This window comes from Centruroides vittatus, unplaced genomic scaffold (genome assembly GCF_030686945.1).
Source record: "Centruroides vittatus isolate TY-2023 unplaced genomic scaffold, ASM3068694v2 contig_388, whole genome shotgun sequence".
In the NCBI taxonomy this organism is placed as follows: Eukaryota; Metazoa; Arthropoda; class Arachnida; order Scorpiones; family Buthidae; genus Centruroides; species Centruroides vittatus.
Window position 1 is genome coordinate 1,929,918 of NW_027122204.1, and position 24,601 is coordinate 1,954,518.

Sequence of the window (24,601 nt, forward strand, 5' to 3'; positions counted from 1 at the left end):
GTAAACGTATTTGTTTCGGAATTTCTTTTCAAAAAGTTTTTATTATAATTATATTGTTATATAAAAATTATTTATAAATAAAATTTCATAACGGACGACACCATACACAATTTTAAACTTTGCTAATGTGTTTCTTAAACATAAAACATATTTTTTTCGCCAGGAAAGTCACGCAACTCGTTGCTAGAATGTTTTGGAGGAGTAATAATATTAATAATAAAATAAATGCAATAAAAACAATTGATTACAAATAACTTTTGCATACACAAGAAATATATAAGATCATTCACACGTATTTATGATAAAAAATATTACTACATAACGGTATATTTGAAAACTTTTGCCATTTCTTTGTAAAAAAGGGCTGGCGGAAATTACAATTTAGTAAAGTAAAAATTGCATTACAAATACTAGTCGTATCTTGCTTGCTCGCCATATCCAATCACCTGGAACAACCATTCTTCACTGCAGAGATGACCTTTCTTTGTAGGCTACAAGTCTGCACAAATATGTAAAATAGTCTAAAATGTCCACAAGTGACAATCCCAACACAATTAAAAATATAACATTTTTTTGTAAAAGAGATGACCTTTCTTTGTAGCCTACAAAGAAAGGTCATCTCTGCAGTGAAGAATGGTTGTTCCAAGTGATTGGATATGGCGAGCAAGCAAGATACGACTAGTATTTGTAATGCAATTTTTACTTTACTAAATTTTGCCATTTCTATTTTGAGGTCCTTGTCTCCTGCACATACCAGTACCAAGTTAAAAAGTACTGTTTAATTAGTCTAGGATCATTTGCTGGATTCAAGTAAATATATTTAGGACTGCATAATTCTGAGAGTAAAAGTGATTGTGTTTTTTATGTGACTTTCAAAATGATTTTCAAGGTGAAGTAGCCTATAACGACATTTTTGTACTATGATTTATATTTAATATAAATAATATACTATTCGTATACAGTATGAAGGTGTAATTAAGGATTATAGTTTATACAGTAATTTAACTTTTTTCGTATTTGACAATGGGTTTATCGAATTGCAACAGAAGCATCTTATAATATTCAAATATGACCTTCACTTTGTTGTTAACTGAAATGAGACACAGAAAACCCGTCAAGATGTTAAAGATGTTTTAAAAAATAATAATAATAACATAAAAAATGCTCACACTGAAAACATCAACAAGTACTGTACACTTCACTTGCTCTAGAAATAAAACAGATGTGGAGGATGGATGCGGTATTTACTGTACCTGTTATCCTCTCTCTTGGTGTTATACCACATACAATACACAGAAGTGTAGAAATATTAAACCTTAATTAATAAAAACATATCATGGCACTACCAAAATCCGTAATATTAAACACATGTTACATTATTAAAAAGTTTCTAGATGTTGACACATGTATTAATAACACAGAAGCTTAATGTAACACTTGTTTGGGTAGCTACGCCTTGACTTTAGTCCGGTATAGCACTTGGAACCAGTATCAGCTGAGCATGTCATTTGCAAATAAATAATAATAGCAAGAGTTTTGAAGTCAAAGAGCAAACCTGAAGCTGTTTATACAACTTGGGTCAAGGTAAAAAATTTTTGGAAGAAAAGTTTAATAGTTCTTTGAGTAAAAAAGAAGTTATATTCAAATTAATATATTATATTGGATGCATAAGGTGGAATCACTGATTGAAATTGTCCATATATTTATTTTCATTTATGATATAGTGTACTTACAGAAAGCCTTAATCTAACATTGTTTTTCATAAGTTTAATCGTTTATAATTTTTACCAAATAATGTATAATTTTTTCATTGGCATGACTACAAATGTAATATTTATGCCCATGGTTATGCCAGAGGAACGGCCAGATGGCCGAGGAGATTAAGGCATCTGCTCTGAGAGGTCGAGTGGGAAAGAGAGTTTCTAACTGGTGGTATATTCTGGAGAGGGCATTATTCTTAATCGCCGCACTAAGCTTCACGTTTTTGTAAGAAGTGCCATTATTGAAGAAGCTACAGAGACGATGTTTTCGAACCCCTTATGAGGCTATTCAGAGATATGAACAGGGCCGCCGAGAGTTTGTACGAAACCCGAGAGTGGAGAGGGTCTCCTCTTCGCCTTAGCGGGCCTCTCTTGCCAGTATTTTATTTTGAACAATATATGTAGTATTGTTGCTTTATTAATCAAAGGCAGTCCTAAATGTTTTATTTTTGTTTGTAAAAATAATAAAGGGCCTCTAAAGAAAGGTCCGGTCATCTAAGAGAAAAATTGTTCTAGAACAAAAGAAAAATGGAGATCGTCTAGGGAAGTAAAAAATGTTTCCAGAGCGACTATGTCTTAATTTATTAAACAAAAATTTAACATCCGACGTATGTACTTCAAAAAACTTAAAATGAAAAATCGTCACCAGAGGGACCGAGTCAACAAAATCTACATTTTCCAGCGCATTTTTTGAGTGGATAAAGGCCCGAACTCCCGAATGGACATGGATGTAAGAAAAGACGTCGTAAGATCCCATTTTTCCAATTTTTAAGAAATGTTTATAATTTTAATTGGATTAACCCTGTTTTAAAGAACGTTTTTTTAATATTGGATGGCTGAGTAGCCTCTAAAGAAAGGTCCGGTCATCTAAGAGAAAAATTGTTCTAGAACAAAAAAAAAAAAATGGAGATCGTCTAGGGAAGTAAAAAATGTTTCCAGAGCGACTATGTCTTAATTTATTAAATGTAAAAATAATAATAATTTATAGGAGCTGAAATCACTACGGGCTAGAGGAAAAAATCACCAGCTTCCCCTCCTTTTGGACGGTCTTAGCTATGAGTGCAGATTCCATTTTCATGGATGATAATATCACGCATACTCGGCGTCACTTGTAAATAACTTTCTTGATAGTGAAAATATTCGTCGAATGGAATGGGCAGCAGTTCTGCAAACCTAATTAGATCTCATAGAACACGTATGGGATGCTCTAGGGCAGTGTTTTTCTCAAGTTATCGATCCGAAGACCACTTAAATCGAATCACAGGTGAACTGCAGACCATTATGCTTCCGCTACTCAACATGCTGTAAACGTCACCTTAGATAATGAGAATTTATGTGCCAAAATATCGTCTATTTCGTAACCTAACTTGACCTATTCAGTAACCTGTGATGCTTGAAAATGTTCTTTCCTCTGATTAAACAATATAAAATTGCATTTTAGAAAAATGACTAGATTAGCCTTTGGACCACCTAGCGCATGATGAACCACTGGTAGTCCACAATGAGAAACATGCTCTAGAGCAGTGTCTCCAGAGTGAGGTATGCGTACCCAAGGGGATACGCAAAGTGATACTTGGGGATACGCCAAGTTTCCCTTCAAAATACTGTTTGCGTGTCTTGTCCGCAGTCTGTCTAATCTTACAATCATCCTCCCGAAGAAGTAGGTTCATGATCACTTGTGTGACCGGAGGGCAGCACCTCTTTGATGCCTTGTCAGGACTGACACCACCGTATCTCGGTTGACACGGGAACCGCGACAGTAAAATTGGTTTGGGTTGGAAAGTAGGTCACGCGAGCTGCCGCGTGAGTAAGCGATTGGGTTCCGGATGGAGACAGAGAGACAGCCCGACGGAAGTAAAGTACTCAGACACTAAAGTTAATGACTAAATAACCGTTTAATTTCAGCGAAAAGGAGTACATGATACAATATATTAATACAATATATCGTGTTACATCGACTCAGCCTATCTATCTAGCGAGAGAGTTTACAATTGTTCGCGAGTCAGGAAATACCTGCGTTGATAGTGATGCTTCTTGATTCGGATTTCGCGAGGACTCGGGTCTAGGTGTAGGGTCTTGAGGTTGTCCGGATTTGGATCGTTCGGAACAGGTATGGATCAAGAAAGTTGTGGATCGATCCGGGAAAGTCCTTCTAGGCACAGTTGAGGGTAACGTGAAAATCCGACAGAGTACAATTGTTCGATGACTAATCCTAGAGGGACTGACGACGACTGCAACTATCGAGGGACTAGAACGACTCCTGGACTGCCCGTTTGGTATTATATTAAAATGATGAAATTAGGACAATAGGTCAGAAGATCGCTCGAAAGCGTCTTTATCGACGCTGAGAACTTAAAAAGGATATACTCCCAGGTGTGAAAGTTGACAAAGTTGATGTTACGACGTTAGATTGTTTATGTTGAAGTCCGGATTCTCACACTTGCGATCATACACGGGAAGAATTCAAATTGCGGGTAGTGGAAAATTTAGCAGGAATTATGTATTTATAGTAGAAATTTAGCAAATTTACAGGGGTACAACTTATAATTATTTTCGTCTTAGGGTACGCGATCGAAAAAGTTTGGAGATTACTGCTCTAGGGAATCAAGATGCATTCCACCAACCTCCACCAACAACACTCCAGGAACTTCAAGAATCTCTTCAAGAATGGACGTTGCTCCCGATAGAGCTGATAAACAACGATTGCATTGATGAGCGATTGTTCCCGCTGATTTTATAATCAGCAGGAACAATCGCTGTACGGAGTGTACAGATGCAGGAAGCAACTAAACACCATATTAAACTTTTTCTATTCAAAAAGATTTATGACAATGCTTAATACTTTTGGTCGGACGTAATTAAGATGAAAGTTTTGCTTTCCCAATTGTTTTGTTGTATAAAGAATACAATACAACAGCTTGTATGTAATATTTCACGCTGTTCTGATGAGCTGTTTTTGAGATCAATTTAATACTTTATTTTTTGGATATGAGTGTAGTTACTGATTAAATAATATATTGCAATATATAATTTGATTACATTTGAAATATTTTTACTGCTGAAAAAAAATTTATATAAATTATTTCACAGTTCTAATTTCCGTTCATATCAAAGAATAATAATTTTAAATATTCTGAGATGATTCGCATACAATAATTACGTATTTATTTTATATACAGTATTATTTATAATCGATAATCATAGCAATAAAAAAAGTTTTGTTTCTCTTAAAAGAATAAAATTCAAATCTAAGTTGAGCATTTGAATAAATATAAAAATCTGTATGCAAATAAACAATTTTCCTTTAATTTTCAACACAATAGGTACAATTTTCAGCCCATCTTATTCATTTTTCTTTATAATTTTAAAGAAACTAGCTATTAAACTTGGTTATTATTTACACGAAATAAATATAATATTACAGAATTTTTAATTATTTTTACTGCAAGATTTTATGACTGTCGCAATTACTCTCAATGTAAGAAGGGTCTAACTCGCAATGGGATCGACCGGTATGAGTGAGAAACGGGAACACTCGTACTGCCCATGATAAATTATAGGGGTTATATTCTCAAATGTAGCAAGATGAATCTACGTTTATTTTCACAGATATATGGATTTATAGAAAAGAGAAATGACCTATCAAAAAGAAAGAAAATTGGAGTATTATTCAGAGATTTTACTCATTATCTATCAATGTAGCGAGTAAACGAGTAAAATTATTTAATTGTTTTTGGTAATTATTTTAATCGCTAGAGCGCGTTTGGAAATTGTAACCGGTGTTACCGGTAACTGCCGGTAGTTACCAAGGCGTTTAGAAAAAGTGACCTAAATAACCAACTGCGTTTAAAAATCACTGTTATGTCATCACCGGTGTTCCGCGGTACTTACCGAAGTAACCGTTTGTGCCGCGATATATTTAAATTATTAAAGTGTACCGCGACGAAAAAAGGTCGAGAATCACTGGTTTACGGCAACGCGACACGTAGGTGATGTCTCCCAGGAGAACTTTCAATGAGAAACTGGCCCTATTTAGATGTTACTAACGTGAAGAAAACTTCACCAACCACCAGTGTTTAGTGGTTTTATCCACTCGGCTACTAGTGGGCCCAATTTTTGGCTGTCAAAATATGAAATTTACTAGTTGTGCCCAGTGAAATATTTGCTGTAAAAATTGTTGATGACTTACAAATAAATAGGGAAAATAAAGCAGCAAAAAACATTAATAATTTAATGCAGTGGTGATCCCCAGCCAAATCCGACCCGCAAGCGCATTTGATACATCATTTATAAGTAAGCCTTTTAGTATACACGAATTATACAAAATATTGGTGTCTCGCTTACCGTCGACATATGTGCCCGCCAACCGAAAAGTTTCGGTACCACTGCTTTAACGAATTGGAGAGATTTCGCCTTACTTGTAGCGTATTTTGTACAGATAAACAGATACACTGGTTAATTCTAACATACACTACAAATCGACAAACACGTGTCTGTATATTCCCTCGTCACACGATCTTAGTTTCTTTGAAAAGGTTCTAATAACCACATGAATATCTTTGTATAGTTTGCTTGTAGAAATGAATCAAATCTAGTTTTTTGATTCTTTTTTGTCTATCCGTAAGAATTTGCTTAGGCGCCATTTTATTCCAAAGAAATGAAATCAATCCTGACCAAAGTTAAATTTAAATGGGCTTTTCGTTAATATTGAAAGTTGATGAAAATTTAAGAAATAATAAAAGAATGTCAACTCGAAGAGTTATTCTCGGACGCTTTTTATACTTGTCGGAAGAACTTCAGTAATTGGAATGGTGGGGAGGATCGACACTACAGGAAGAGCGAAATTGGGCACGTTTTTGCTTCTAATTATTTTAAATGAAACTAAACAGTAGATTTGATACATTAGGGCTCATCTACATTAAATAAGTTTCAAAATAATGTATAAAACGTAAATGTAATTCATATGCAAGTACCTTAACGAATTCGAATTAGGTTTTGTCTTAGTGTATTCTATTTATGTACAGTTAATTTTTAGTGTTCCACTAGTGATCGAGTGGATAAAAATTACTGAACATTAGTAGATAAGTTGGTAGAGTGGAATTATCCGGGTTTTCCTCACATGTATACAGTGCCGTAACTAAAGCTGTGCCAGTGGTGCCCAGGCACAGGGCGTAGACCCTGGGAGCGCAGAAATGCCCTGGACCAAGTTTTGGGTCATAGTTTTGGGGCGTAGTTACAGATGCTCGCACCGGGCGCATACAAGGCTAGTTACGGCGCTGCATGTATAACACCTAAACAACGTCTAGACTCCCATTGAAGGCCCACCAGTGGCCAAGTAATTCTATTCCCTGAACACTGAGAGTTCGGTCGTGAGTTTTCCGGGTTTTTCCACGTCTGTAACGCCTGAATATGGGCCAGTTACCCTTAAAAAGACCTCCGGAAGGCATCGCCCAAGTGTTGCGTTGCCAAAAACTTAACGAAACAAACAAACTCCTATCGAAAATCCTCCTGGAAAAGACCCCAGTTGACAGATCACCAGGACTAGAGAGAGCATTTGGCACTAGTGGCAAACTTAAATATGCCACTTTTTGGATGTCTTTCATTAATCAATTACAAATTTAAAAATCATAAAAACACTTTTTATTAATATAATTTTTCATACTCTTGTGTGACAGTTTACTAGCAATTTACTAGTTAACCCATGTAAGAATTTTTGAATTTTGGCGCTACAGTATCTAGGCGGGTCCTGCCTTTCTACAGTTCTGTAGATCACCCGAGTTTAGCGCTGTTGTAGCCCATCAGTCCAATAATTTTTATTTCTCAGTTTTAAAAATAAAAATTATAAATTGTATAGTTATTTTATAAACGGTTATTTAATTTCCATGCACTATTAAAACTCATAAACGTATGCGTAACAAAGACCTTTTATTTTTTTGATAGTGCTAATGTTTCCCTTTCTTCTCTCAATTATGAATTCGATTTTTATAATTTTCGATGTACCGATAACGATAGACTTTTCTCTCTTCAACAAAAGATAAGATATAAATTATTTTTCAGTAGAAAATCAAGTGAAATTCGTACGGTCACAACACGGTAAGTCCGTTATATTTTAAATACAGCAATGCCAAATATTAAGCCACAGATTAATAAATTTAATGAAAGATTGCATAAATAATATATTCGTTTATTTAGAAATGAAATCTCAGAAGAATTTTTAATTAATAACCTTAATTTAATAAATTATTTACACGTTTAGACATTCAAAATTTATCCGCATATTCCGTTAATATATTTTATAAAATTCGAAATTATAGATCGTAGTCTAGATCTTTTTATGTATGAGTCTAGATTGTAGGTCAAGTAGAAATTGAGGGCAATTGATTTGTAAGATTAAAATAGAGAAGTATTTTAAGGTATTTTTAGAGATGCGATATATAAAAATAACAACAGAATGTCGGAAATTTTATTAATTACTTAAAGGATTAGATTGAATCGATGGGAGCAACGTAACAGTCGAGGAAAGGGACTTTTTTGAGAAGCTATTTAAGTGAAGAAAACCGCTCCACGACTTGCTGATGGGGTGCGAACCAGAGACCAAATGTTCAGTGATTTCTTCCATTCTTATGAAAATTAAAAGGAGAGAAATTATAAATAAATACCTAGAAAATTAGTGCAAATTTGTTAATTTCTTGCAATTTATCGAGTTTAGATGGTAAAGAAAAGCAATTTAAATATTAAATTTTATGAATAATATGCAATCTTTTATTCTTTAAGTATATTTAGTAAATATTATCGATCAATTGAAAACAGTGGAAAAAACAAGTGAAAATTTCCAGACTTCTTCACTATAATTAAAAAAAAATTTAAAAATTCTATTTATAATTAATCACTTTTTACGTCACGATTTACAATAATTTAAATAAACTTTTCATATTTATTTATTTAAAAATTGCTTGATTAAAAACCGTTCTAAAGCTAAAAATAGATTTATTGGTTGAACGTTTTCAAACCGGAAAAATAAAAATCTATAAATTTTTATGATATTGTTAAAAGTTAAAAACAATAAAATAAAGAAATAACAGAATATATATATTTTTTTTCATCGGTAGAAAATTTTAAATAAAATCGACCGCTTTCGAATAATAAAGAAGAAAATTCTTAATGTGTTCTTTGTATTTTTTCCTCCATGATGTTGATTTTATTTTGGAGTTTTTATTATTGTTTTGGGATTCTTCTCTAAACTTAGTAATCAAAATCGATTTTAAAAAGGAAACAAAAATTGACGTATAAGTTTTATATTTTATCATAAATTATAAAAAAGATCGTTATGATTAAAAAAGTAAATTTAAAAAGCGTGTTTTATTGATATCAATCGATATCCCTCTTGGATATAAAGGCGGTTGTAGGATTGATGGGACGTGGCAACGCAACACGTGGGCGATCTGCCGAGGGGGGTACTGTACTTCCCAGGAAGACTTCGTGAGAACTGGCCCGTATTCGAGTGTTAGACACGCGAAGAAAGCCCGGTAAACTCCACGTGGCCACCACCCCGTTGTTCAAAAGTAAACTCCAGACAAAACTGCCAGTGTTTAGTGTGTTGATTTGCCGGAAATTTTTTATACGAATTACCAGGTTCTGTCTATCAAATGATTTATGGTATGTAGTATTTATAGTAAATATGTTACGTCAAAAATAAGAATGTTATAGGCCAAAAATAAAGCTTTTCCTGGCATAGTGTTGCCTTGTTCATGTTAGTAATTGGACCTAACAAAACAAGTATAACGGAATAAATCTATCTTAATTTTGGAAGATAAGCATTCAGGTTTCTAGAACAGTTATATCATATGAAATAAACTTTCAATAATTAACGCTGTAGACACAGCGTAGGTGTGGTTAGTACCCAAGTACGATTTCTCCTCCTTCGTCAATCACATAAAAACTAAATTCATTCAGTTAATTGTATTTTTATTTATTGTTAGTACAGTTTTCCTCTTTCTTTTTTGCATTCACTTGTAATGTTTTGCAGCAACCTTAAAGGTCACTGTCAATCTTATATTGCCGAAATATGCGTATTTTCTTATTAAGAAACACTGGTATAAGGTTACACATCTCAATCACTTTTACGATTTAATTTGTGGAATATTTTACACAATCCCAGGGAAGAAGAGTGACCCGTTTAAAACGGAAAAATAATTTGATTTTACTAATTAAATTAGTTTTAAAAACAGCCAACAGATGGCGCCTATAAATTATCTCGCAGTTATTTTTGAACAAAATTATTTCTTTAAAATTTATTATATATAACTGTAAAAATCTCATTTAAAATATTAAAAGTAAAAGAGATACTTCAATATTTTTTATGTAAATAATATAAAATAAAATGTTAAATTGTTATCTCATTAGCCCAAAGACTTATCTATTACGCGTTTTATTTAGTACGATTAACGTTGATATAACAATTTAAATATTTAAAAATATATCGCAAAACAAATTTTAAAGTTATATATAATTATAGTACAATATAATACATTTCTAGAAAATTTCAAATTTAATAAAAATTAATTTACCTATTTTCTAATAGATGGCGCAACGTTGTCAACATATCCAATATTTAAAAGTAATTGATGCGGTTAAAATTGTGCACATATTGACAATGTTGCGCCATCTGTTAGAAAATAGATAAATTAATTTTTTCGAATTCACTTTGAAATATGAAATAATTCTCATTTCATATTTTCAGCAACAAAAAATCTCATTAGAAAACTATATATATTGTTTTTATTTTTTATGAAGCTTTCTATTTTAATTTTATTATTCACACAAGTTTATTCACAACTAGTATATTATAGTATAATATTAAAGTTATTAGTATTATTAGTAATTAGTATTTAGTAAAGTTATTAGTATTATTAGTATTATAAATTATTAGTATTACTAGTAATTTTATTATTCACACAAGTATTATTCAAACGAGTATATTATAAAATATTTAAAATTCCAGCGTACCGATTTGACCAAAAATAAATATTAATTTATATGTATAAATATTTAAAATCACTTATTTTTTCACTTTAATAATTATATTTTATAATCACGACTATTGTAACATTGATGATAAATAATTGAATTGCAGTGTATTTTATTACATGTCCAATCATAAGGAACAATCAGTCTTCCATTACAGGATGAGCTTTTATTTGAGGCTACTCCTCTGAAAATATATGCAAAACTGTTTAAAATGTTCAATTATTTAATCAATAATTAAAAATATCAGTTGTATGAAGAGTCTAATATCTATTAAAGGATAATTTCAAAATTCTTCAGATTTCTCTGGAATACTATGACTCATGACAATTAATTTTTAAAGACTTTAAAAGAAGTTTAAGATCAGACAATTTTCTTGGATATTGTTGCATATCTGAGAAAATTGTTTCAAGATAAAAACAATATCTCGAAAGTTTATTAGAATGGCTTTCTTTACATTCACATAGTGTCCTGAATACCCTTCGCAGGAAAGTTCGTTTGAAATTCACACATGGTAGTTGTTTGTTGAAAATACGTTCCAGAGTTAATTTTGAAAGAATTATTAGGTGTAACAACAAATTTTAGTAATGGGAACACGAATATTTATAAAGGAAGATTTTTTAAAAGTTGCAATGGAAATGGTGAAGTAATTTGGCTCAGTAAACAAGAGGAACTTGAAGCATAATTTGCTATTTCCTAATTGTTGGAACGTAGTGACGACTAATACTTGACTTCGTGCATTTCTTGTCAACAAAATAACTCTGGAATAAGTTGTCCGATCTTGATGAAATTTTCTTGGATGACTCACCATCACCCAAGGATGAACTGATTAAAATTTCAACTTTCAAACATGATCTGTTTTTGTAGAACTGGAGATAGGGGTTTTTAATCAGTATGGATCATTTTTGAGAGTTGAAATTTTAATCAGTTCATCCTTGAGTGATGGTGTGTCGTCGTAGAAAATTTCATCAAGATCGGACTACTCATTCTAGAATTATAATGTTGACAAGGAATGCATGAAGTCAAGTGTTAGTCGCTTCCTGCACGCACCTGTAGAAACGTCATCTAGTGGTCGGAAAATATGACAAGCATTAAAACGGTAATTTTGAAAGGTAAATGTTATCGCTAACTCGATACACAACAAATATAAAGAATCTTTATAGAATAATAAGTTTTAAAAAGTTTTCTTTTTTTAACTTATTCTACTATAATATAGAGCAGCAGTAATCAATATTGATGGCTTTACGATCCATTCTCTCCTTCGTCTTCCTATCGTTAATACGAAATTTCGATCTCTAAATAGAGAAGCTGCACAGAGATTCCAGATTGAGATGAAGTCGCTCAAATTCATCATCATCGATGAAATGTCAATGATTGGTGCAAGAATGCTTTACATGATCGAGAGAAGATTGAGGGAGAGAAGCCCCGAGAAAGATGAGCCGTTTGGTAGATTCTTTATCTATTTGTTTGGTGATTTTCGTCAGCTTTCTCGTGTTAAAGATACTCCTCTCTACTCGAGTGTTTTTTACAATGTAATGTCCTAACAAGGTAGGGATCTTGTTGGGACATTACATTACATTTGCATTTGATTCTTTTGAGAAGTTCATTGAACTTAGTAATTCTCATAGACAAAATAGCGCAGATAGTTCCTTCACAGATGTCTTACAACATCTAGCTTCGGGTGATTTCTGATACAGATCTGAACATTCTGACGATAAGAAATCGAGCCTATTTGAACTTGATCAGTTCCAAACGGCAGTAGAGCTATATCCAACAAACGAGCAAGTTAAACAAAGCAACAAAGACTACTTGCAGTCAACTGGATGCCCTCTTGCTTATATAGCATCTGGAAACACTCCAGATATTGTCCTGCCTTCGTCCAAAGATGTCTCAGCTCTTGGTCTCTCCAAGTATTTGTATCTCTCAGTTAATGCCAGAATCATGCCGAGAGTCAACTTATGGGTGCAAGGAGGTCTCGTCAATGGTAGACTAGGAACTATACGCTACATTATATATGCTCCTAATTGCTCGCTCTCCAGCTCTTCCTCTGTTTATTTTAATGGAATTCATCTATGGTAATCTGTTTCCAATAATCCCCATAACACACTCTTTGAACAATGGCAGTATATTGCGATCTCGTAGACAGTTTCCCCTTACCTTAGCATACTCGATGACTATACATAAATCACAGGGATTAACTTTTTCAAAAATCAAAATAGATATAGGGAAAAAAGAGACAGCTATCGGTCTTACTTATGTTACATTGAGTCGAGTGAAAAAAATAACTGACTCAGTATTTTTAAAAAGTTACAATAAAGATCGCTACGACTCAATCTGTAAGTCCAAGGCCCGTAGTGAAAGTCAGAATTTCATGAAACGTTGGCATAGCAATTAATTAATGGCTTATTCTGACCTTATATTTGTACCTTTAAATGATCCAATAGAAATCAAATATATTGTTGAGAACGAATGATTCTTTGTTTCTTTTTCCCTTCATAATCTAGAAAATAAAGGTGCGAGCAGGTTTGTTCCGACTACACTCTGATGCAGCGTTACTTAACTAGTAATAAATAAATCGATAAGCAGGATAATACCAGAACAATGGTTATTCTTATGACTTAAAATTCAATTTTTAGATTGATTCAGATGTATTTTCATTTTATGATAACGTTGAATCTGCAATTTTCTCTGCAACACTAGAAACCATTGTTGGCACCGTTGGTGTGCTATTATGTATGTAAACTATCTTCTTGTAATTATATATTTATACACACATCAAATTTTAGTAAATTTTATTAAGTATATATATTTTGTCTATCAATCAAACATAGACTATTAAACTATTAAAAATTAATTTATTTAATTTAAAAATATTAATATGTAATTATGTAGGTACGAAATTACACGTAATTCAATATCATGTTTCATTTGTTTAGATGTCTTGGCAATCGCAGATATTTTCCTTAAGGGATAAAATAGCCTATTTGAAAAACAGTAATGAAATGAGTGACGTCACTTTGTTAGTAGGTTCGGAACGAAAGCCTTATCAAGCGCACAAGCTACTTTTGTCTCTCTTCAGTGAAGTATTTCAGGCCATGTTCTATGGACCCATGGCTGATGGAGCAAAAGAAGTTGCTTTACCTGACGATGATATCAAAGCAATTGAAATATTTCTGTGGTAAGTTGTGTTTATATATTAATATACTGTATAAAGCTTTTCGAGATTTGAATAAAAACTATTTTTCTAATTAATTTGAGTGTGGGGTGCATTTCGAAATGTACATGAATCCTAACTCGGAATTAAACCAGCGAAGTGTATACATATTGAAGTTATTGTTATGAATAGTCTACACTGGGAACAATATGGCAAAGTTTGTTAGTTTATAATAATAATTTAAAATATTAGAATAAACATTTTTCGTATTTCAAACATTTATATTTCAATTATGTTTTGATAATTACCTTCTACATGAATAAGTAAGGGTTGGATTTACATGCGCTTAAAATTGCGATATGTGCACATATGCACATTAAAATGCTTGAAATACGATGTGTGTTATTCAAATTCAATATTTATTAATATTTTGAAAATGAATAAACACAAACTTTTTCAAATCATACAAACTGAAGTTAGAATTAGCCCTATAAGGTATATTAATTTTGAAGGTTGGATGGCCGGAGTGTTAAGGCGTGTGTCTGCCATTCTAGGGATGAGCTGGATCAAATCCGGGCCACCGACTCCAGAAATTTTCATAGGCAGTCTATTATGGATGTGCCAGGTCCGTCTCTCACTACTGGTGTCTATTTACAATCGCCCGTTTTCCTGGAAGACCCTGTACTTGATATTTTGTACACAACATGTTACTTTTATTTATTTATTCACTTTTACACACGAGACGCGTCATTCCAAAGTGCATCTTATTCGGTTTTGTGTAATTTTCAGTACTGAACAAAAGCTTTTAAACCGAAATTTGACAATTCATTGGTCAACGAGTAGAATGGACATAATGTGAGCCAATAGAATTGTAATTTCAACAAAGATTTGGGAAGATACTGAAGTTTACAAGATGAATAAAATAAATTTTAAAATAAAAGCACGTAGTTTGGAATGACACGCCTCACATATAAAATTAAAACTTATGTCGTAGATAGTTAAATAATTTGTTTTATTTCAGTTATGTTTACACCGATATTGTGCCATTAGAATCTACAGAAGACGGTATCACTGCTTTATACTTTGCAGAAAAATATATGGTGTCATTCGTAAAAAATATCTCCATCATTTACTTAAAAGAAAATATAACATCGGATTTTGTTATCGACATATACGAAGCAGCAAAATCTCTGGATCAAACTGAATTACGGATGAACTGCTGGGAGTTCATAAAACAAAATTCGCACAATGTTCTTAGGAACGAAAACTTTAAATTTGCAAAATTTGAAACGGTAATGGAAATAGTTCGCGAAGATGACTTAATATTGCCTTCGGAATTACATATGTATAATGCAATTGTTGAATGGGGAAAAGAACAATGTAAAAATGAAGAACAGGAGAATCTTCGACAAATCCTGGATCCTTTACTTCGTCATGTACGATTTCTGACAATGACAGGTTCAGAGTTTGGTGGATCTCCTTGCGAAGATGGAATTCTTACAAAAGACGAACAATTAGACATATTTAAAGAAATATTTTCACAGAGAAACGTCGAAAATGATCGTGTGGAAGAAGTTTGGAAGAAACCAAGGAGATATCAATCTTACGAGCCTTCTCAACCGAAATTAGGTAACTACAGTACAATTGACTCCTCATAAGTCGTCATAGGTATAACTCAACACCGTCGGTTAAGTAGTCATTTTCTGTGATCTCGGCCGACTTACATAGGCATTAATGTTAAAAAACTCCGGTTTACTCGACACCGTTTAACTCGTCACCACCGGATAAATCGACATACTTTTTCTGTCCCACGCTCGCATAGACGTCTGAACTCATTTTTTCAAAAGGGGAGTCGACTTATTTATTAATATACAATATAAATATTAATAAAAATTCCTTAACATTTTATGTATTTTTATATATAAAATAATAACAGAAAAAAAATTATACAATCTATATCAACGTCACAGCAGAATCTGATTTTGCATTTTCTCACGTCATGCATTATTTGTAGCACCTGTTTCACATTTCTGTTAGAAATGAGTGTCCGAAAGCTAAAACGCTTATGCTGAAGGAAAAATACGAACTTGTTTCTGAAGTTGAATGTAAGAAAACTTCGTAAGCCGAATTTGCAAAACAAAAAAAAAAACCCCTTTCCAAACAACATTGGTGGGAATCCCGAAGAAAAAGCAGGAAATTAAAAAACTTTTTCTTGAATTTTCGTCGCGGCTGTCTCGAAAACACCAGAGAAAGTCGCCGTACAAAAATGTCGAAGATGCTGTCCTACGTTGGCTAAAGCAAATTCGTTCATCGAATCTTCCTGTTTCGGAACCGATACTGAAACAAAAGGCGATGGAAATTGCTAGGGTACTTGGAGTGGAAACCAACTTTAGTGCCAGTGATGGATGGTCAGAATTACATTGCACTACTATATTTTCCTAATTGTAGTATTGTGGGTTTTTTCAACTTCGCTTTAGTCGGATAACTCGACACATTTTCACTTCCCCTTGGGATGTCGACTTATGCGGACTCGACTGTAGTTTGGTTTTCTTCCAATTAAGTTAAACTTCTACGATTTATTTTGTTATCTTATTCTACAATTCAAACTTTATCTTAGTGATGTAATTATGACTCATCAAAGTATCAAAAAGTTTTTCAATGTTTTTCACACTTTTTCTTCTAAATTCATTTATACTTTATTTTAAGATGATTTAATTATTAAACATATCAAAATTGCAATGTAAACTTTAATAATTTAAAATTTTAAAAATTTTTATGAGAGTTCTTTTTTTATATTATTTTATGTTATAGAATTACCGGTAATATTAATATAAGTTTATTTTGATTTTTAATGGATTTGTTTGTAATTATTAATTTGCATGATATATTCAGCTTTTGTAAGTGATATTTATCTGTTGTGAAAGAAAGTAAAAATACAATGTTGTTTTATAGCTTGACATCCATATATACATACTGTATATATAAATCAGTTCATGTTAGTTTGTTGGTTTGTCCTTTATACAAATCTTTATTCTTAAACTTACCCGGACCAAAGTTTGTTTGAATATTACTTAGACTCTGGAATCGGCACTAAGCTATATATTACCTCAAAATATTAGGACAGTATATATCATGCAGCCTTTACATTTAGCGCCATCTGTTGAAAAAATAATAAATAAATGCTATTTGTTGGTTTGTTGATAATAGGTGTGCCTGACGACATCTGCCGAATAGCTTAATGCATATCTAAAGGTATCATCACTGGAATCACGCTAAAATGACGTTCCTTTAGATGATGGACCGTACAGATGAAGATTCATCTATTGGGAGACAGATCTGCAGAGAATTTTGCTAAACAACTTTTTTTGGTTTTCAGTGATGGCCAATCCACCGAAGATCGGAATACTAATTTAATAACACTACATAAACCACAAATGGATATACTAGTACGGTAAGCAATATTGGCATCTAAAAACAAATGCGTTGCCGAATGTACCCGGTGAGGTTTTTAAGCTCTTCGGAACCAGCTGGACTTCTACCTCATAACTATAGGTTTGAGCACCAGTAATGCTTCCTTAACAAGTTTTTGCTTTTTTACTGTTTCATTATTATAAATACTGAGGTCAATAAATGCACGTTTTAGTTACTTAGGTACTTAGACTGTTATTATTATTATCCTCTCTCAATTCAACAACACCTCATAAACCCGAGCAACAATGGGCATACAAGTATTCAATATTAGTTATTAACGGAGCCAATGACGAAGCGAATATCATTTAATGCCTCAGCTTATCATTTACAGATTTTTTATTTTATAGAAAATTATTTTATGAATTTACACCTATTTGCTATACTCATAGGCAATTCTATTTTATTACGATATAGTACTGTACGTTTATTGTAATTACTTTAATAAAGAAAAGATAAACGTCATTTCATATAAGCTCACCAGTAGTCAAGTGGATGAAACCACCGACTGCTGGTACTTGGTCATGGGTTCGCGTATGGCCAAAGGGCTAGCTAAGGGAAGTTTTCCAAATTTTCTTCACGTTTATAACACTTAAATAAGGGCCAGTTTTCCGAGAATGTCCTCTTGAGGGGCATCACCTCCGTATAGAAGTAATCATATCATTTTATCTGCAAAAAAGCGAAAAAAGTTTGAACTAAGAAGAAACTATTGAAATAATTTACTTTATGATACATTCACACATAATTAAAATGAACTCTAAAATAGAATTCATTCTAGTTAGATATTAATTAATAATTCATTCTTTTAACGTACATAACTGAAAATAAAAAATTAAGTTAAATCAGTGAACATTTATATTTATAGCTTATTAATATAGTTTTGTTTTATTTAATTTCCATTCACTGTGGGAACAAAGAGAGCCTTTTTTTCAGACATTCTTACTACCCAACTGGCCATTAACCTGACCATTGTTGGCAAGGCAAGTGGCCTAACATGCCCGAGACAAATCACCCCCCAAAAAATCCTGGCAGTTTTTAAACGCCGGTATTTTTGGACTATTTTATTCCTTAAAACGTGTAGAATAATTTATAAACATAGCGATAATTCCAGCGTGCAATAACAATTTTTAATTTGTTTTATTATTAAATTATTTGAAATACAGTACTTTAAATATATTTATTGCCTTAACATTCTAAGTTATTATAAATAAGTTATATTGTACTTACCTACGTAAAGATTATAAAGAAAATAAACACTGTATTTCAGTTAATGTTGATATTGCTGAATGAAGATATTTCATTGAATTATTTAATATTTCGGTAAATATTTACATTGTTAATATACAGGATTACTTATTATTTAAATTGAAATGAAATTCAATTAAATATAAAAATATAAATTTAAAATTAATTTTTATTTTACAGAAGAGATTATTTAAAATAACTAAAACAATAATGAATAATGAATATTTTTACTTTTCCGTCTCTGTTATATATATAAGAAATGGATATATCAGTCATAAAAATAATTTCAAGCTATTTACATTTTTGGACTCAGAGAACCTTGAAATGTAGAGAAATGCAAAAAAATTCGGGTAAAAACAATGTATGGATGAATGTTAGTGTGTGCGGGGGGAGACACGATTTTGTTCACCCCTTTGAAGTTTAATAACTCCTACGCTTTTTGTCGAAAATGTCTAAAATTTCGCATAAAGGTTTGTATATTAGAGGAATTGATGCTAATAAATTTTGGCGGTTTAAGATCGAGGGAATGAGGAGATAAACGGGGTCAAATCTCCAGCAGGGTCAGGTTTAATGACAATTTTTTTCGTTATTAGCATTTACATTTTTTTTTTGTATAAAATCCATTCCTATCCTGAAAATTAAGCTTTTTACCATTTTATAATAATTAAAAATATGAAAAGTTTTTAAAATAAAATATCATAACAGATGACGTTACCAAAATTTTAAATGTTTCCGGAAAAGTTAAGTATCTTTTTGCTGGAGTTTTGAATATGATTGTTACAGCAGGGTTTGGTTTATTGGTGGCGCAATTAATAGCAAAATGTGTGCATGGGAATCTCTGCAGTCATGTTGCCAACTTTGAGAAATATGCAGTCGTAATCTTACCTTCGTTTCCTCTACTGATCAGAAACTTTTACCTTTGTTTCTCTAGCTAACTCTATTTACATAAACTTCTCAAATAGAGTCCAGGAAACTCGACTTTCGATAACTCTGCATTCCGTAAAGTCGTCGTGTCATTCAAAAACAAAATACATTTAATCTGACTTTTACATCTAAAACTACGATAAAATAAATTATATTTCTTCGGCAGCACGTAATAACATGAACTCAAAGAATATCAAAGAATATAACCCTTTTCCGTGTTTCCACTAACTCGAAAGTGACCATTGAATAGTCAATATCTTTTAAAATTAAAATTTAACTACAAATAGATATAGTCACTACTGGTTTGTAGTTAATACGTATATGAATTTGTACATATATTACCTTTACGAAAATTCTTTTATGTAGACTAGCATCATAGGTTTCTCATTTTACGAGTCGTGTAAAACGTTATTTCCGGCAACTCGCCACCTTTTCAGTCCATATCAGGTTGAGTTTGTAAAACTCTATTGTATGTACTGAAATTATATAAGAAATTTTGATATTTTGAACGCGGTAGTAGTATACGTTTTATAGTATATTTTCATTAACCATCACTACTGTTTACGGAGATACAAACACAGTAGGAGTGAAGATAAAGTCAGAGTAATGGTCTAATCTTGATTATGCTTTCAAAAAAGTCAGGGGCGATGCTTAAGTTTTTCATAACTATCAGTTTTACCTGCTAAAGAATATTTCTAGAAAGTGGTATTTATTGTTAGTACTACTATTCAGGATGCTACAAATAAAGAAAACCTAAAATTTGAACCATTCCACAATTTTTAGCATGTGTTGTAAAATAATATTTCACCATGATTATCGCATTACAAATTAAATCTAACTTTTATTTAATAGTAATAGTACAAGGAAAGCCCTGTTGTAGGGCGTGTGCTCAAGAATCACATTTTACGGTACTTCGGTTGAAAGCCATTCCTCAAACGATAAAGCAGTGATTATGCCAGTTTTCAAATAGTTTCTTTGTATAATTAGTCCCGTTTTATTTAATATAAAGATTGCAATAATCTACTCAATCAGGTGGTCAGTGAAGGCGATTTTACGTGGGATACTCTATATTTGCTACGAAAATGTTCCTCTAATACTGAAATTTTTACCCATTTCTGTAAATTATAGGTACATAATTGAATTATGTATTTGAAGGTATACAGTATACAGTATACATAATTAAATAGATTACATAACTAGATTTTATGTAATCTATTTAAATAAATTTATTACTTTTATTAATTACATTTTTCTTTAAATATTATTGAAAATTTTCACATAATTTCTACAATGATTGCACTAAAATGGGGTGAATTTTCATTAAAATTTGTTCTTTCTAACTGGCTTGATAGAGAACAGTTTGATCTACAGGAGACAAATGTGTGAGAAGACAGCGTTGAATGCAATAACGGATTAAGAATAATTTCACAGATTTCATTCTTCTTTACAATAACTGGACGATATAAATATACAGGTATATCGTTGATTCCTATCCGTTTTTCCTTTATAAATACTGTAATTTTTACAGTATTATGGCACGTTGCAGATGTCATCTTATTAGTAACTTTTAAAGTAACATCTATTTTTAGTTTTATGGATGGTTCATAACTAGATCTTGTGAATCCAATTTTCATGAAAACTCCCCATATACAAAGATTATGATAACGTGTTTTGAACATTTCCGTTATAGTTGGAAAATTTCTAAAACACTGTAAATGACACTGACAAATCGAGTAGAAATGATACAATTTAAATGATCGAAACGTCCTTGGATTGTACCATTGATGTACGTTGCATGTATTTACACCTAGTTTTTCTACATTTCTACTTTTTTTTCGAACTATTTCAAATAGTTCATCTCTTGTTAGAAGACCATCAGTGGAAGGTGATCCTAACAACTCGCGATAAGTCATAGAAATGAATCTCACTTGTCGAATTAAAGGAGAAACTTTTTCAAGTAATTTTTTAGGGTTACTATCTTCAATTTGTTTTCTTCCCCACGCCACAATTGCATTGTACATATCTAATTCCGATTCTAATTTAAAATCATCATTCGATACGATATCTAACATGGTTTCAAACTTCACAGATAACAATTTCTCATTCTTGATAACTTCAGAAATGTCATCTTTAATGAACCTCCAACACGTTTCTCTTAATGGTTCTTCATTGATATCTTTTGCTGTTTCGTATATTTCAAAAATGTAATCCTGACATAAATGATTATTCAAATAAGTGACACAAATTTTCTTCAAACTTGTTACCTTATATTTATGTGCAAAGCGCAATACTGATGTAGCTTCAGATATAGAATGTAATGTTATTTCATTCACATAAATGTGCCTGTAATAATTATGTAATAATTGAAATTAAAAGATATATATATATATATATATATTAAACTTTCACTCAAAGTTACAAATAAAAAATAATAATTAACATAGCCAATAAGTTAGAATTAAAGCGGTAGTCTTTAAAAACAGTTCTAATTTAACTAAAAAGTGTAAGGCTATAAATATTAATAAAATAATAATTATAATTAGTACATTAAATTATGAGCTTACTTTAAGAAAATATCAACAGCAGTGGAATTATCATCTGATAGAATTATTTTATAATCGTCATTTAACACTGAGCCATAAATCATGTTGCAGAAAACCTCGCTGTACATTGATAACAGCAACTTGTGTGAAAGGAAAGAGTTTTTGTTTTCACCGACAATTAGTGTAATATCTGATAATTCTTTTGTTGTCAGTAAGTAAGCAATCTTCTCGTTTAGGTTTCTGGTTACTGACTGCCAGGCCATCTGAAGAAACAGATTAAAATAATCAATTTTATAAAATTAAAAAATATAAATATTCTGAAATAATAATTGTAAATTAACAATAATCCATTCATCAGTTTTTCTGTAAAAATGAGAATTTTTAAACTGCACAGTACTGTATATGGCTACAGTGACCAAACTGCGAAAGTAAGTCATGTGGCTCTTTCAGACCTTACTGTGGTTTTCATATTAAACTTGATAATATATGTAATATCTAAACTTTTCCTGACTATTATGTAGTGTGATATACACACGGATTGTAAACATAAACTTTATCTCAACTTAACCTTTAATAAAGGATGATCTTCGTGCTGGGAGACAGTGCCAGTAAGAAAGAAAGAAATGATTTTCCAAATTTTTTAAGACATTAGGAGACAATCAATAGACAAAATCGGTGACGTTTTAGAAATTTCGTATGGTTTCTCTACTCTCTTTATCACGATGAGTTCAAAATGCATCGCATCTTGCACTCATCGGCAAAGAACTGCTCGACTCAATTGATAAAGATTCAGATAACATAAACAGAATAATTACTGCCGGAAACGCATTGTGTTTCTTCTATGAAACACAGAGCAAACGCCTTTCGCTGACATGGAAATTAGCCGTTTCACCAAGACAGAATATATTTTGTCTCGACAGATCCAAGCAGAAGGCTCCTTTGATGTAAAAGGCCTGTTGCATTACAAGTATATTTCTGACTAGATTCGTTAATAACATGTCCTACATCTATATTCTCCGTTGCCATTGCGGGGCGATAAGAAGAAAACGGTCTCATCTCTGGCAAGCAGAAAGATGAGTTTATCACATCGTTCTGATGTCTCGCACAATATATTATTTTATTATTATAAAGTAAAAGATCATTGTAATTATTATTGAAATTCATATAGCACCTATAAGATAAATGATAATAATCAATAATAATAATAATATGCTATGTAAAGTCAACAATAAAAACATCATGTTTGATTCTTTATTTTGATTGTATTTCTTGTCTAATTTAGAAGATTGAATTAATTAAAAAATAAATTAATACTAAATAAATTAAACCTAAAAATAATAATTAAATTTATTTATTTTTATTTTATTTTTACAATTAAGCAGAAAAGTTCTGTAGGGCAATTGGTATCTACCCTTGAAGTTAACGGATACACAAACATAAATTAAAAGATAATAAAACTCTGGCATTTACATCAAAACCGAAACTGAAACCAAACTAAAACTAAAAACAAAATCAAAATTAAATCAATGTTCGCCCCTCTACTCGTTCCTCAATGACGGCGCATCTTCTCCATATAAGTGTTAATATTTTTATGATGCACCCGTTATTTTAAGAAATTTATGATTTTAAACTTTTAATTTAACAAAATATAAATTATAACTTACAACATTGCTTACCTTTTGTTTATTAATGTAAACAGAAACTTATTTTCGTTTCTATGTAGGCTTATCTAAACGAAACTAGAATTAACAACTTATTACACAAAGTCTACGCAGAAGCTTGAATATTTCATAGAAAAACAGTTTACAAATTGAAGATTGGTAATTTAACGCTATAAAAATATCGTAATATAAAGTAAAATTTACAAAATAAATCATCTGTTTTATATGAGGTATACATTACTTATCAGTTCATCCTTAATATCAAATGAACTTTGATTATCGAACTGTGAGATAACGTAGAAAAATGAATAAGCGCATTAAAAATATAGTACAAAGTTTTGTTCTAATTGTCGGAACGTAGTGACGACTAATACTTGACTTCGTGCATTCCTTGTCAACAAAATAACTCTGGAATGAGTTGTCCGATCTTGATGAAATTTTCTTGGACGACTCACCATTACTCAAGGATGAACTGATTAAAATTTCGACTTTCAAACATGATCCGTTTTTGTAGAACTGGAAATAGGAGGTTTTTCTTCAGTATGGATCATTTTTGAGAGTTGAAATTTTAATCAGTTCATCCTTGAGTGATGGTGAGTCGTCGTAGAAAATTTCATCAAGATCGGACAACTCATTCTAATGTTGACAAGGAATGCATGAAATCAAGTGTTAGTCGTTTCCTGCACGCACGTGTAGAAGCGTCATCTAGTGGTCGGAAAATATGACAAGCATTAAAACAGTAATTTTGAAAGGTAAATGTTATCGCTAACTAGAGACACAACAAATATAAAGAATTTTTATATAATAACTAGTTAAGTAACG

At 31.8% G+C, this 24,601-nt stretch overlaps 2 protein-coding genes across 2 annotated transcripts; one reads left to right on the forward strand and one right to left on the reverse strand.

The window, feature by feature from the left end:
- Positions 1-13,786: 13,786 nt before the first annotated feature.
- LOC136975819 (BTB/POZ domain-containing protein 2-like) lies at positions 13,787-15,596 on the forward strand. The gene is made up of 2 exons (XM_067270965.1): positions 13,787-13,962; positions 14,960-15,596. Exons 1-2 carry the CDS (start codon positions 13,787-13,789, stop codon positions 15,594-15,596), a joined length of 813 nt encoding a protein of 270 aa, XP_067127066.1.
- A 5,253-nt stretch (positions 15,597-20,849) lies between these two features.
- On the reverse strand, positions 20,850-24,122 carry LOC136975820 (BTB/POZ domain-containing protein 2-like). Its single transcript, XM_067270967.1, has 3 exons — positions 23,879-24,122; positions 22,140-22,381; positions 20,850-21,918 (listed from the first exon to the last, which is right to left on the reverse strand). Exons 1-3 carry the CDS (start codon positions 23,993-23,995, stop codon positions 20,850-20,852), a joined length of 1,428 nt encoding a protein of 475 aa, XP_067127068.1. The 5' UTR covers positions 23,996-24,122.
- Between the last annotated feature and the right edge of the window lie 479 nt (positions 24,123-24,601).